The sequence below is a fragment of the Danio rerio genome, chromosome 4 (genome assembly GCF_049306965.1).
Source record: "Danio rerio strain Tuebingen ecotype United States chromosome 4, GRCz12tu, whole genome shotgun sequence".
Taxonomy (NCBI): Eukaryota; Metazoa; Chordata; class Actinopteri; order Cypriniformes; family Danionidae; genus Danio; species Danio rerio.
The window spans coordinates 75,440,001-75,455,000 of NC_133179.1; the positions used below are offsets into that span (position 1 = coordinate 75,440,001).

At 40.6% G+C, this 15,000-nt stretch overlaps 3 protein-coding genes across 6 annotated transcripts in view; all 3 read right to left on the reverse strand.

Annotated features, from left to right (window-relative positions):
• LOC100330167 (uncharacterized) overlaps positions 1-1,814 on the reverse strand; it is a 9,102-nt gene extending 7,288 nt beyond the window's left edge. Inside the window, exons 1-2 of one of the 2 annotated variants that reach the window (XM_068217812.2) lie at positions 1,785-1,814; positions 678-739 (exon numbers count right to left, since the gene is read on the reverse strand). The gene's annotated coding sequence lies outside the window, so the exon portion shown is untranslated. The remainder of the gene's footprint in view (positions 1-677; positions 740-1,784) is intronic. The other variant, XM_005174554.6, reaches the window with a different exon arrangement.
• Positions 1,815-5,412: 3,598 nt separating this feature from the next.
• Positions 5,413-10,003, reverse strand: LOC137487286 (uncharacterized). 2 transcript variants are annotated; one of them, XM_073949037.1, is made up of 3 exons: positions 9,919-10,003; positions 9,058-9,187; positions 5,413-7,237 (listed from the first exon to the last, which is right to left on the reverse strand). In XM_073949037.1, exons 2-3 carry the CDS (start codon positions 9,140-9,142, stop codon positions 6,150-6,152), a joined length of 1,173 nt encoding a protein of 390 aa, XP_073805138.1. In that variant the 5' UTR covers positions 9,143-9,187; positions 9,919-10,003; the 3' UTR covers positions 5,413-6,149. The 2 variants fall into 2 exon arrangements, with proteins under 2 accessions (XP_073805138.1, XP_068073912.2); XM_068217811.2 differs by having other exon boundaries at positions 5,413-7,240.
• Positions 10,004-11,411: 1,408 nt separating this feature from the next.
• LOC557537 (uncharacterized) overlaps positions 11,412-15,000 on the reverse strand; it is a 4,971-nt gene continuing 1,382 nt past the window's right edge. For both annotated transcript variants that reach the window (XM_068217808.2, XM_068217809.2), the window contains exon 3: positions 11,412-13,564. In XM_068217808.2, the coding sequence (XP_068073909.1) occupies positions 12,468-13,564 (1,097 nt within the window). In that variant the 3' untranslated portion in view covers positions 11,412-12,467. The remainder of the gene's footprint in view (positions 13,565-15,000) is intronic.

The following is a 15,000-nucleotide window of genomic DNA, read 5'->3' on the forward strand; positions in this document are numbered from 1 at the left end:
TTGTTGTTTTTAATTATGATACTCCAAAAAAATTATTCCATATAAATCCGCAAAATTCTTTGCAGAAAAAGCAAAAAATGTCCGCAGATCCTGCTTGGCCCTAGTCGGATGTTTTTGCTATTTCTGCTGAGAATTTTGGTAAAAATCTGCGGATTTCTGTGGAATTATTTTGGGAGTATCCAGTGGAGTATCACAACTAAAACCTTAATATATGAATATATATTAAAAAGTAATAAATTACTGAATAAAAACTGAATAAATTCAGATTTACACATTTACTCAAGTAAATAAACAGAATTAATGATGGGCTAGAAATCTGCGGGATTCTGCGCGCGGAGATTCCGTGTGGGACTAGTCAAAACTGATGTTAACACAGCTGTCATAAAATAATATCAATATGTGGAGCTTTTTGGATTCTTTGAAGCTGTGAAAATGAAAAATCTAAAGCAGGAAACACAATAGGACCATTGTTATTGTTTACATCCCTCAAGATGGTCTAAAAAATACAGACTGTCTATGAGTAAAACCTTCAAACGTCAAGCTTTCTCAGAGTTAAATCAGACATTCAGACCTGACTTTGTCAAGCTGTTACAACATTTTATTCACTATTTTGTTACCAATTTCTGCTTTACTGATTTATTGAACGTCTGAATGTGCATATGCGCTACCAAATTTACCTCAAATGTGACAGGAATATACAGTTAAACTGTCTGTAATGTCCAGTCCCTGCAGGAGTTTCCTATTGTACACAGAATTTAACGCAAAATCAAGCAAAAGCCACAATAATTCTTAATAAAACATGAAAGTTTTCATAATTAATACAGAATTCCCACATGTTTTGTATAGCCAGATACTTTACGTGACATTATTTCAACACTTGATGTACTGTGTGTGTTTTAAAGTGCTCTCATTCATTATTATTATATTTAATACGCTGTGAGGAATTAAGATAAAACTAAGCACAAAGAGCAATGATGATTTCTTATTGTTATGTCTACAAATGGATATTAATAATTAGTTGTTGCTCTAAATCTCACCAGTAATATCTTACATGCTTTGTGATTGTTTTATACTCTTATATCGAGTCATTAATACATAAAATATGACAAACTAACTTTTTTTACAAGCTTAGTAAGTTTCTAATTTTGTTTCTCTCAGTGATTCCTACATTTAAATTACCGAGCACAATGTTTATTGAGGTAAAAAGAGTTATTTTCACTAGAAATCAACTCGAAATCTTTGAGAAAAGCCATTATAAAACAATTTTAGGCTGCAAAAATCCGAGAAATGTGCATCAGAATGTCTTTATCTGTTCATTTCCCTGCATAAAGACACTTGTATGATATACTATCAGCTTATTCATAAAGATGACCTTCATGTTTAGTACATTACACCAGTTTAAGACAATAACCAAGTCGAACTGCTAGCAAATGTGAACTAACTACAAAACAGCCAATGGCTTCATTCACTCTAGAGTGATTTAAATGAGTTTTAAAGTAAGAAACTCTGATTTCAGAAAAGAAAACACACGACAGAGGCTAAAATCATCGATTAGTTGTGAGCTGTATGGTGAATTAACGTGTACACTGCTCTGCCTGTGCTCACTCGATGATCAATGTTAACTAAATAAAGAAATTCGCGCTTTACTTTCACTAAATAACCTCCGTTAACATCTAAACACAGCATTTACCTTTACGTAAACAAATTATGAAATAAACCAAAAACCTGCGTCGATTTTAACACTTTAAAACACTATATACAATACTGTAATATAAATTACAAACCTTCCCTCAGCCGAATCTCAACAGCAGCAGGAGCGCGGCATGATGGCGTCAGGTCAACAGACCAAAATAAAAGTCCCGCTATGTAAAAACCACAAAGGAAATGTTATATATGAGTATGGTGAAAAACATAAACGATATATTAAGAACTACTAAGAAAAGTGTGTGAGATTGTCTAAAAAGTTAAAATGCAACAAATGTGTAAGCAATGTTATTTGTTTTTTTATAAAACTATAAAAGCATGCAGATTTTATGTCTATTAGTGGTTGTATGCTGTTTTTAATAACTTGCACACAATTAAATTATAATTATTAATTTATATTAAATTGTACTGCTCTCTCTCTCTCTCTCTCTCTCTCTCTCTCTCTCTCTCTCTCTGTCTTTTCATGGACTAAATAAGTAAATAAGTCTCATTCAGTCACTCACTTGACACCAGTGTTACTGGTTACTTTTGAAAGTAATGCATTACAATATCGAGTTACCCCCTAAAAGTAACCAGTTGTGTTATATTTTATTGTAAGTAATGTGTTATGTTACTATTAAGCTACTTTTCTTTACCTGGCTGAGGCTTGTTCCCTTTCAGAACTTACAGAACATCCTGAACTCAGAGCTGTAGGTGCCGTATACAGATTAACGAAAGTTCATTTCAATTTAGCCATTTAGTTTTTAGTAATGAATTAAATTAAAAAGTAACTTGCAGTACATTTAAAATTTTAAAGTAATGCATTAATTTACTGGTTACTTTGAAAAGTAATATTGTTACATAACGTTACACGAGTGTCCACTTCTGACTGAACATCTCTATGGGTTTAAATAGAGTGTGCTAAACACCTGAGCAAAACAAAATATCAACGTCTATTGATGTTACAGCTTGACGTTATGTGGACGTTACCACTAAGACGTCTATCAGATGTTGGATTTTGGTTGCCAGACCTGACGAATAAATGTCAGTATTTGAGATCAGTATGACGCTGGTTTAAGATGTTGGCTCCACGTTGAATTTGGTCACTTTCTAACACAACCTAAAATCAACCAAATATCAACGTCATTATTGGAGGTCAAAATGACATTGTCTTTAGACGCTGGTGACCTAAATCTAACCTAATATTAATGCTGTTTGACGCTGTCTGTTGGCTCTCTAACCCTTTACACAGTTGAACATGAAGTTTTCTTCATTCAGCTTGCGATTTTCTCTAAACAAATGTTTGCAGCATTGTCAGTTACTACAGTAGTGTGAATGGTAATTTACCCATAATCATGTGATTTACATAGAAGTCAAATGTTGTGCATGTTACCCATTGAATTGAGTACACATTCAAAATAGAATCATGGCAGAATATTCTCTGATGTCCACTTTGCAGGTCACTTATGGTCAGATATACAAAATAGGCATACCGTGGGGCCAAAAGGACAAGGACTGGGAACCGCTGGATCATGATAAGCAATGCTTATCCCTTATTGTGTATGTCTTCAGCCTTTGAACAGTTGCTGTAGTGTCCTTTTAATACCAAATTAAACCTATGCAACACCTTTGATTCGGTCTACGTAAGGGAAGGGGAAGAGTGGACAGCTGCTTTTAACATTCCCAGGGGACACTTTGAATGTCAGGTTATGCTTTTTGTGTTGGCCTAAAGCTCCAGCAATCATGAAACACTCATTAAGGACGTGTTGCTCAGTGTCAACATGGCTAACCAGTTCATGTACATCTACCTCAATGACATGATGTTTTATTCTTCTCTCCAGAAACACGTCAGACATGTGCTAGAAGTTGCTAGAGAATTAAAGGATAGGCCTTTTGTTGGGGTTCAAATGCCTGACCATGATATGTTGGTCAACCCTAGATCTTTGCAAGGCACTGCATTTCTGCCAACAGTGTTATTTCCAATTTTATGCCAAGACAATATTCAGGTGGTCTGACAATCTCAAAACTGCTTTGTTTTGGCGCTTCTTCTCAAAGCCCCTTGTCCGTCAGTGTCATTTCCCAAATGTAACTGATAATTGGTACCAGTGTTGCTGTCCATCAAGTTAGCTTTGAAACAGAGGCACTGTTTATTGAAGGGTTCAAGGGTGCTGTGGAGAGGCATGATCGAACACCCAATGAGGGGGGAGAGCATGCTCAGAGCCCGGCGGCTAATCAGCAGGCCAATCAAAAATAATAAATAACACTATAGAGAGGAGAGAGCACACACACACCTCAACTGCTACACGTGTTGTGCATTTAAAAAATAAAACTATATTACTTACCTGATATCGCCGACCCTGTCTTCTTCTTCCCCCACAACAACGAACAATATTACAGGTGCCTATACCAAGGGTGCCCAATCCTGTTCCTGGAGATCTACTTTCCTGCATAGTTCAGCAGCAACCTTGATTAAACAAACCTGTCTTTTATTTTCAAGTGCTCCTTCAGATCCTACTTATCTGGTTTAGTTGTTTTTGATCCTGGAATCTGCAGGAAGGTAGATCTACAGGAACAGGATTGGGCACACCTGGTCTACACCAATGGTTCTCAACCTTGTTCCTGGAGCCTCCAACACTGCCTGTTTTGCATATCTCCTTAGTCAGACACACCTGATTCAACTTATTAGCAGAGACTCCAGGTTCACAAATTGTCATGTGAGACAAAAGAGACAAGCAAAATATGTAGGTCAGGACTGAACACAAAATTGTATCAAGTTGAAAAAGCCTCAATTCCAAGGAGGCTCAGTGGACTTTTATTTGTTGTGATTTCAAGATTTTGTTGTGCCTTTCAAAGCAGTGGAGGACTCATGCAAGCACTGCTGGTCCTCACAAGCAATATTATGTTCCCATTTTATGTTTACAAGCTATATTATGGTTCTACCACAGTCTCTGGGCTGCAAAGTCAGTTTAAGTGTGGTGGGTTTACCTGTGTTTTTCCCCAGCACAAGTTACCTTCTGTTAATCTTACACAAGAAAATGAATGGAAAGACAGGTTAAACAGTCTGTGGATATCTGCGGCCTCAGATTTCATGTGGGCCAAGTGAAAATCCAAACGCAAGTGGAGAACTCTAATCAAGTTTAACTTGTCCACATTTGACCACTTCCAGAGGCAGTCAAAAATATACCAGGGGTGCCTGAACCTCGGACCTGGAGTTCTAGTATCCTGCAGAGTAAAGCTCCAACCCCAATTAGACTCACCTGAATCAGCTAATCAAGCTCTTTTAGTCAAACCAGAAGCTTCCAGGCAAGAACTCTACAGGACATCATACCAAGTTTAGGCCCCCCTGCCGTAGACTGTGAAAAAAGATTCTTGTAGTGTCCTTCACATCACACGTAGGTTTCTGAAGAGTGTAGGGCTGTTTCTCAGTTCCAAAAATGCAAAGAACGGACTTGCATTCTTGTGAAGACCGTTCCTGCCAGGTCACCTCGGACTAATGTACTCGGCACACCACCGAGGGTCACTCAAAAAATAAGCAAAAACGAGGGAAAGAGGTAGGCTTTGGAGAGAGCTACAGATGCCTTATTGTAGAGTGAAAAGCTCATCACTTCATAAAACATGATGCATTTGTGTTCTGACCACATGTGCTTGGTTGTATCCTAAATCAATAATGAAAGGGGACTGACAGTTTTAACCCAAAACATGACCAGTCAGACGAAGAAGAGCCAGAAGTAGAGATTCAATCAAAGAAAGTTTACTGAGGATAGTTGCATTTTTTCAGATCTGTAACAATGATCCACAAATAAATAGAAGACACACATGCACACAACAAAGTACAATCTGTTTCATACTCTAGGCCATCTTATCAAAACTGGCACAATCAACATTCAATTTGGCAGCTTGCTACTACACAGATAGTCCATCTTGTAAGCAAAGAAATTTGCTCAAAAAGAATTAACGCATAAAATGGCAAATAACTCAAGAAACAGTTGTTTCCAATCCATCAAGAGTCCAGTCTCACTCAAGAGGTCTCCATGACCTCTGACCTGGCTTGGTAGATCCTGAGGAATCAAATCATTTGGCATACAGAAAAAACAATGACACACTTATTACTCCAGTTTTACTCTGAGGAGGGATGACACTAAGGTCATTATATTATCTAGGCCAGGGATCACCAAACTTGTTTCTGGAGATGCGGTGTCCTGCAGATTTTAGTCCCAACCCTAATCAAACACACCTGAACAAGCTAATCAAGCTCTTACTAGGTATACTCGAAACACCCAGGCAGGTGTGTTGAGGCAAGTTGGAGCTTAACCCTGCAGGGTACCGGACCTCCAGGAACGAGAATGGTGACCCCTGGTCTAGGCAGGAGCCAAGAGGTTCCCACATGTCAAAAAGGTGCCTGAACAGAAGCTGCTTCCATAATGTGCTTGAACAGCCACAAAACATCACTTTCTCCACCTACTGACCTAATGCTTGTGAGCGGTATTCATGTGGTATTTCAGCCCTGAATCATGTTTGAAACTCTTTTCACAATGACCACACCTGAAGGGTCTCTCTCCAGTGTGAACCCTCATGTGTTTGTTAAGAAGACCTATTTGGTTGAAAGTTTTTCCACACTGGTCACAGGTGAAAGACCTTTCCTCAGTGTGGATTCTCATGTGGGCATTCATGTTATTTTTGTAGCTGAAACTCTTTCCACAGTGAGGGCACGTGTAGGGTTGCTCTCCATTGTGAATCCTCATGTGGTCTTCAAAGCGTTGCTTATCAAAGAATTCCTTCCCGCAGTTGGAGCACGTGAAGCGTTTCTCTCTTGAGTGAACTCGAATATGAACTTTGAGATGTTCTTCTTGATCAAAACTCTTTCCACACTGACTGCAGGTGAACGGCTGCTCGCTATTGTGAACTAAAACGTGTTTCCTAAAGCTGACCTTTTGAGTGAAACGTATTCCACACTGTTTGCAGGTGAAAATCTTCTCTCCAGAGTGGACTGTCATGTGGTATTTAAGGGTTTCTTTTCTGCTGAAACTCTTCCCACACTCTTGGCAGGTGAAGGGCTTTTCTCCAGTGTGAATTCTCATGTGGATTCCAAGTCCTTCAGCATGAATGAAGCTCTTTCCACACAGTGTGCAGGTGTAAGGCTTTTCTCCAGTGTGAATTCTTCTGTGTCCAACAAGGCTTTTACTTTGTCTGAAACTCTTTCCACACTGCTCACAGGTAAACGGCTTCTCTCCAGAGTGAATCTTCATGTGGATTTTAAGTGAAGAAGATTGACTGAAACTCTTTCCACACTCTTGGCAGGAGTAAGGTTTCTCTCCAGTGTGAATCCTCGTGTGGACCTTAAGATGTTCATGTTGCCTAAAACTCTTTCCACACTGTTGGCAGAGGAAAGATTTTTCACCTCTGTTTTTTTTAGTTCTTTTCTGTGAGGAAGTCTTCTCAGTATCTGAGCAACTAAAGGATGCTTCTTCAGTTTTGAAACCAAAATGCTTCTCATGTTGATCTTGCTCTTCTTCTTCAATGAGTACTTCAGTCTCCTCTTTCAGTTCAATCAGCTCTACTGCGAGAAAACAAAACAAAAAACATTTCAACAAACGTGAAAATCTTGAGATAAAGTATGAAGCATCAAAACCATCTTACAACTAATGAAATAAAGTAAACTAAAATGTCAGATGTACAGCTTAACATCAGACAAAAGTAAACCATTCTCAATTATTTACTGTTTCCATATAATTTTTAATGAGAATTAAGCATATAATGAACCACTACCTTATCATGGTGGAAGGTTTGAGGGCCTGAATGATCCTAGGAGCTATGTTTAGTGAGCTAAATGCCTCTGGTAAAGTGTCGCAAGACAAAAAAGGTACTAGATAACAGGTCAGACTCAGTATGGTCCAAAAGCCCTTATGAGTGAAGTTAAATCAAGGACCATGACGTTGCACAGTATGGGACACCAGGCCTGAATTTTGGGGCTCGTGTAATAGAGACTCTTCCCTCCTCTGAACCCCAAAAAGGTGCACTACTGACAGATGCTAGAGGCCATGGTCTTTAGCCTCCTTGCTTGGGCAACGGACTCCTATGTTGAGAGTCGGCAGTTCGTTCCTAAATCAGGCTGTACTCACACTATGTACAGTGGCCTCGAACCGGGCCAAAGCACGCTTGTCCCCCTTTCTGTCTCCCCCGACGGCCCACACTCACATTACATTCGGGCCTGGGCACGCTAACGTCATCGATGCTGCGCTGTACAGTAAGCAGCCAGCTAATAAAATGCTGTGCAGGTAAACCTCAGTCCTCTGAACCCGAAAAGCACTCTAGCGACAGATGCTAGAGGCCATGGTCTTTAGTTTCCTTGTTAGAGCAACTGACTCATACGGAGAGTCATAGGTTGGATCCCAGCTTGAAGGGGGTTGAGCGGTGTAGGACTGGTGGGGTTATGCTGTGTTAACACCAGATGCGGAACGTGCGGATAAATCGCGCTATTCGCGCGTAAATTGCCGCGTGAACATTTGAGTTTACTCGCTTAATTCACTTCAGAACAGACGCGGATTCGCGTGATGGGCAGGGCTTCTGTCTGCCCGGTGACTCTAGCTTCATAGCTAAATGGCTAACATGGATTTTTGAAGAAAACAACAGTGTTTATGTGCTTTATGAAGACTGAAAAACAGCGTTGATACGTTTAGTGTCCTGTCTGAGTCCACTACATCCTTTCAGAGGTGCATCCAGCTCTGTGAGCTCATAAAAGTTTTCATAGGCTCATAGGTTCTATGTCACAATCACGCCCCCACAAGAGCAAGCTTCTGATTGGTTAACGCGGCGCGAATGTACGCTGAAGTTCATATTTTCGAATTCGAGAGATTCGAGAGATTCGCGCGAAGCGCTCGTTAAGCACGTCAAACGCGCAAAACTCTCAATTCGCCCCGCGTCATTCGCGCAATTTGCGTCACGCCATTCACGCGTATTGCGCCGCAGGATGTCTATTCGCGCGTTTGCATTGACTTAAAATGTAAATTACTCGCGCTTGACACCATGATGATTTAATCCTTGGACACAGAAGCTTGCTCAAAAGGGCCCCCCGCCCTGCACATTTGTATGACTGTTTTATTTGACAAAAAGATTGTGGGGTGGGGTGGGGGATAATGGAGAGCCACTGCATTGAATAGTGATCTCCCTAATGCTCCCCAGGCAGCCAACTGCTCCACTTATGTCACTTATGATAAACGCATTTGCTAAATGCCTAAATGTAAATGTCACTGGGGAAAGAGCTTGAGCTGGTGCCGGACGTTGAACTGTACTGATTGGAGATAGTCTGGCTTACCTCCACGCATTGATGTACTGGTAGAAAATAATTTTTAAAAAGCTGTGAGAATGAAAGCCAACCTGTTATCTGCTCAGCATCTTCATGTTTGACTGTGAATGTGTCTTCAATCTTCAGGTCTTCACTCTCCTCTTTAATAAAGGCCATCTTTATAATAGTGGAGCTCAGTCGCTTCAGCAGGAGTTTCTCTGTCTGTTTAAGAGGAGAAGAATCAACACAAACAAGAAGAAATCAACACTAAACATCTGTCTGTGTCTCAATCACTTCTCTAGCTCACTAGTCAGAATCACTCAGAATAAAGAATAAAACAACTCTTTAACTTTGTTTTATAGTGATCTGTAAATTACACTGCAAACAATATTAGTTTCTACCTCACCCTTAGCAGGTGTCCCATAATGAGGTGAGGTTTATATGATTTATAGAGAACCTATTGTCTTAGAGTGCTTGTTTTTAGTGGGTATGCAATGCATTATGGGTACTGTGGATTTGGAAAAGCCTGTCATTATAAACTTGCTCCATTTAAGACCTGCCTTGTTCAAAACAATGCACATGTGTGACTAACACTGATTTGTGATAGTTTGTATGTTTTGTGCTCAGAAATTTGTTTACAGAACTGTTAATAGAGGATTTATATAACACTTCCTCTACAGCAGCAGCGAAATGTGTAAAATCATGTCAAAAACACTACAGTGATGTTAAATCCAGTTGTAAAACACCCAAAACATACAATAGCCACTGTATTTTAATGTGATACTTCTAATATTTGATCATATTAAATACCACATTTAATAAGGGGAGAATCTTCTGTTGCTCCTGTAGAGATGTGGTTCACTCTCACTAAATCACCTTCATTAACATTTAAGTAAAGTATTAGAGTGCCGACATCAATAATAAGAGAATTCACAAACAAATGAATGACTTGCCTGAGCTAGTGATGTAGATACAAACACTTCAGATGAAAAATTCTTCCTTCAGCTGAATCACAACAAAGGAAGTGCGGCGCAGCTTGATGACGTCACGCAAAGAGACCAAAATAAAAGTTCCCCATACACAACTTGTATGCAAAACCACAAATTCAGCAAAAGATATGTTATATATGGATATAGTGAAATTAATAATTATATGCATACAACGCACCAAAATGTACAACAACTAATAAAGAAACATAGTTTAAAATGTGAAATAAAGTAAAGTGTATTAAAGTTTTAGTGCTTCCCTACTGCAATAAATCAGCTAATAAAGGGTTTTAGCTGCTAGCTGTTTTAGCTGGTCCAGCTTTAGCTAAACTGATGAAAAACTGGTTATATATTTATACCCCATTTTAAGAAAAATACTTTTATCTATATCTCAGTGATATAGTTTAGTCCATTTTAACAAAACAGATTTATTAAACAGGTATGTTTATTCAAATAAAATTTAGCCACTAAACATGACAGACCCTGGCTTTTGGACTTGTTGCTGGTAACAGTCTGGATGCTCCTTTTCTTCTTTGGTCCTTTAGGTGTCCACTTCTCCCTAAAAATGCCTGAGATACTGCTTCATCTGAGCACAGTGCATGTTTTCACTGTGTGTTGGTCCATCCTAGATACCTCCGAGCCCAGAGAAGTGCTGGTGCTTCTGGACACTGTTAACATAGGGCTTCCTTTTGACACAGTGCGGTTTTGACTGGCGTTTGTGGATGTAACTCTGAATTGTGGTACTTGATAAAGGTTTGCCGCAGTAGTGCTGAGCCCATGTGCTGATTTGGCTTATAGAAGAATGAGGATTCTTGATGCAGCGCCACCTGAGGGGTCGGAGGTCACAGTTGTTCAGCTTAGGCTTGCACTCTTGTCCTTTACGCACTGAAACTCCTCCAGATTCCTTCAATCTTTAATGCTGTTCTGCACAGTTGAAGGTGAAATATCCACGTCTCCCTCTCTTTCTCTGAGGAACATTGTTTAAACATTTCAATCATTTTCCCAAATATTTGTGGGCAAACTGGCGATCCTCTGCCCATCTTTGCTCTTAAATGACTAGACTAGTGGTGTCCAAACTTGGTCCTGGAGGGCTGGTGTCCTGCATATTTTAGTCCCAACCCCAATTAAACACATTGAACCAGCTAATAGAGCGCTTTCTAGGTATACTAGACTTCCAGGCAGGTGTGATGGAGGAAGTTGGAGCTAAGCTAAGCAGGACACCGGCCCTATAGGACTGAGTTTGGACATCGCTAGACCTTTCTTGGATGCTGCTTTTGTACTAAATCATAATCACAATCCCCTGTTTCACATCACTTCATTATTTCACCAGTTAGCCCATTAGCTAGCCCTAAACTGCTCCTGTTACAACTGTTCCTAGAATGTGTAGCAGGTCTGAATGACAGGAAGGGATGAATATTTACAAATGAAATGAAGTTGACCAGACAAAACATCAAATATTGTGTGTTCATGTTGTCTTTAATGAAATACAAATCAAAGTACATTTAGAAATCACTACTTTCTTTTTTAATTCGCGTTTTCCATACCGTCCCAACTCTTTTCGATTTGGGGTTGTACACATTAAAGTTAGGAGAAAAAAAAGGACTTACGATCAGCTGGTGCACCACTGCCCATGTGTAATATGTAAACATTTGAAGTACAGTGGCAGAAAATAGTAAGCCAACTCTTAAGTTGATATAGCAGACACACAGTGTCAAAGTTGGACTCAAATCGAACACCACTAGAATAACAAAAGAGTTGGTTTTCCCTCTTGGTGCAGTTGGTTTGGGCAGGTGTGAATGCAGCAATCGTACTCGAATGCGCAGCAAAAAGTGGACCAAAAAAGCGTACCAATGAGGAGGTATCGGTACGCTCTCAAATGAACCCTGAAGCGGTTTGTTTGTGGTGAGAATATGATCCGAACTAAAACAGACCCAACCGCTAAAAGTACTGTGCCTTTTTGGACTAATCCAGCTGCCGTAGGCTGATGCGCTGTGCATTATGGGATGTGGAGGAAAAGTATTTGTTGACAGCGCTTAACCAACAGAGAGAGGGAAAAACATGGATCATTAGTAATATTTCCAGAAGATGACCATGTCGCAGTTTAGCTAAATCAATACACGCCTCCTCCTGAAGTGACGTGGAATGTGCCTTCGCTGTTTGTAATGCTTTAAACATTGTTTTCCAGCGGCAGCTGCGCTTCATTCTCGAAATGTAGCTAGAGTTAGTCTAAACTGATGTATACAAACTATATAGTACAAACTGAGCAGGGACACAATCAGCCAGTTCAGCCGTCCCTCCAGAGTCAAAAGCCACATTCGTGTCTGTCGGTTTGTTTACCTGCTGGAGTTCCATTGGCATTTTCCTACGTGTTAATTCTGACCAATCGAAAATCAGTTTAGGAAATACGCTCAATAAAATCTGGCCAATAAGTGATGTGGATTTTGTCAGATGACTGCATTTTGGTTCTTCTCAACTGGTCTGGACCAAATGAAGCGAACTGCAGATGTGAAAGCGCCCTAATGTGTACATTTGTGAGCGGTGTTCATGTGGTATTTAAGCCCTGAATCATGTTTGAAACTCTTTCCACAATGACCACACCTGAAGGGTCTCTCTCCGGTGTGAACCCTCATGTGTATGTTGAGGTGTCCTATTTGGTTGAAGTCTTTTCCACACTGGTCACAGGTGAAAGACCTTTCCTCAGTGTGGATTCTCATGTGGGCATTCATGTTCTTTTTGTAGCTGAAAGTCTTTCCACAGTGAGGGCACGTGTAGGGTTGCTCTCCATTGTGAATCCTCATGTGGTCTTCAAAGCGTTGCTTATCATAGAACCCCTTCCCACAGGTAGAACACGTGAAGCGTTTCTCTTTAGAGTGAACTCTAATATGAACTTTGAGATGTTCTTCTTGATCAAAACTCTTTCCACACTGACTGCAGGTGAACGGCTGCTCGCTATTGTGGACTAAAACGTGTTTCTTAAAGCTGACCTTTTGAGTGAAGCTTATTCCACACGGTTTGCAGGTGAAAATCTTCTCTCCTGAGTGGACTGTCATGTGGCATTTTAAGGTTTCTTTACTGTTGAAACTCTTCCCGCACTCTTGGCAGGTGAAGGGCTTTTCTCCAGTGTGAATTCGCATGTGGATTTCAAGCCCTGCAACTTGACTGAAGCTCTTTCCACACAGTGTGCAGGTGTAAGGCTTTTCTCCAGTGTGAATTCTTCTGTGTCCAACAAGGTTTTTTTTTTGTCTGAAACTCTTTCCACACTGCTCACAGGTAAACGGCTTCTCTCCAGAGTGAATCCTCATGTGTACTTTACGTGCAGAAGATTGACTGAAACTCTTTCCACACTCTTGGCAGGAGTAAGGTTTCTCTCCAGTGTGAATCCTGGTGTGGATCTTAAGTTGCTTACGTTGCCTAAAACTCTTTCCACACTGTTGGCAGATGAAAGATTTTTCACCTCTGGATCTTTGGGTTCTTTTCTGTGAGGAAGTCTTCTCAGTATCTGAGCAACTAAAGGATGCTTCTTCAGTTTTGAAACCAAGATGATTCTTATATTGGTCGTTCTCTTCTACTTCAATGAGTACTTCAGTCTCCTCTTTCAGATCAATCAACTCTACTGTGAGAAAACAAAACAAAATAACATTTCAAACAACGTGAAAATACTGAGATAAAAGATGAAGAAGCATCAGAACCGTCATACAACTAATGACCTAACATAAACTAAAGTGTCAGATTTACAGCTTATATAATAACTGATCAAAGAGAAACAAGTGTGAATGCTCAACATCAGAATAAAGCACACCATTCTCGATTCTTTACTGTTTCCATATCATTATTCTAATGAGGATTAAACAAATACTCCCAATATTACCTTGTTGAACCACTACCCTATCGTGGTGGAAGGTTTAAGGGCCTCATTAATCCTAGGAGCCATGTTTAGCGGGCTAAATGTCTCCGATAAAGTCTCGCAAGGCAAAAAAGGTACTAGGTGACAGGTCAGACTCAGTATGGTTCAAACAACCCTTATGAGTGAAGTTAAATCAAGGACCATGACGTTACACCAGCAGGGCCCCACACTGAAGCCTGGCCTGAAGTTTGGGGCTCGTGTAACAGAGACTTCTCACTCCTCTGAAACTAAAAAGGTGCACTGACAGATGCTAGAGGCCATGGTCTTTAGCCTCCTTGTTTGAGCGACTGATTCCCATGCTGAGAGTTGGCAGTTTGATCCTAGCTCAGAGCGGGTTGGGTGGTGTAGGACTGGTGGGGCTGCATTGGTGTCGTGACCCATATGGGAATAAGGTTTAAGGGGTGAGTGTAACAGAGGCCAGCTAATAACATGCTGTGCAGATAAACCTCAGTCCTCTGAAGCCGAAAAGGTGCTCTTGCAACAGATGCCAGAGGCTATGGTCTTTAACCTCCTTGTAAAAGGAACTGACTCACATACGAAGAGTCACAGGTTCGATCCCAGCTCCAAGCGGGTTGGGTGGTGTAGGACTGGTAGGGTTACACTCGCATCTTTACTCTAGGAACCTGGCAGCGCACAGCCCACTGGAGCGACATGGGACCATCTGTCTACAGAAACTGTAAGTGTTCGGTGCATCCGTGAACAAAGGCAAGGGCCTTGATGATCCGATCCTTGGACACAGAAGCTTGCTCAAAAGACATGGATGTCCCCTAAAGTACTGGTGGTTAGAGAGTGATCCCAAGGTTGCAGGGTTGAGCCTCAACACCGGCAAGGAGTGTAGGTAGAGGAGTGAAAAAGCCAATACTCTCTTCCATCGTCAATTCACCCTTTGACATTTCCGGGTTCCTCAGTAGCAGAAGTCATCATAGTTAAGTAAGCAGAGTGAATTGGAGAATACAAGGAGATTTCAAAGATTTAAGATGTTGATGAATATTGTTTGTCATAACAGTGTTGTAAAAAGGGTCCATATCACAACTGAGGTGATTCCCTTGAGCCATTGGTCCTCTATTCCAGTCCTTGGGCCCCCCGCCCTGCACATCTTGTTTTATTTGACACAGAAAGATTGTGAGGTGGGAGGGAGAGTGTAT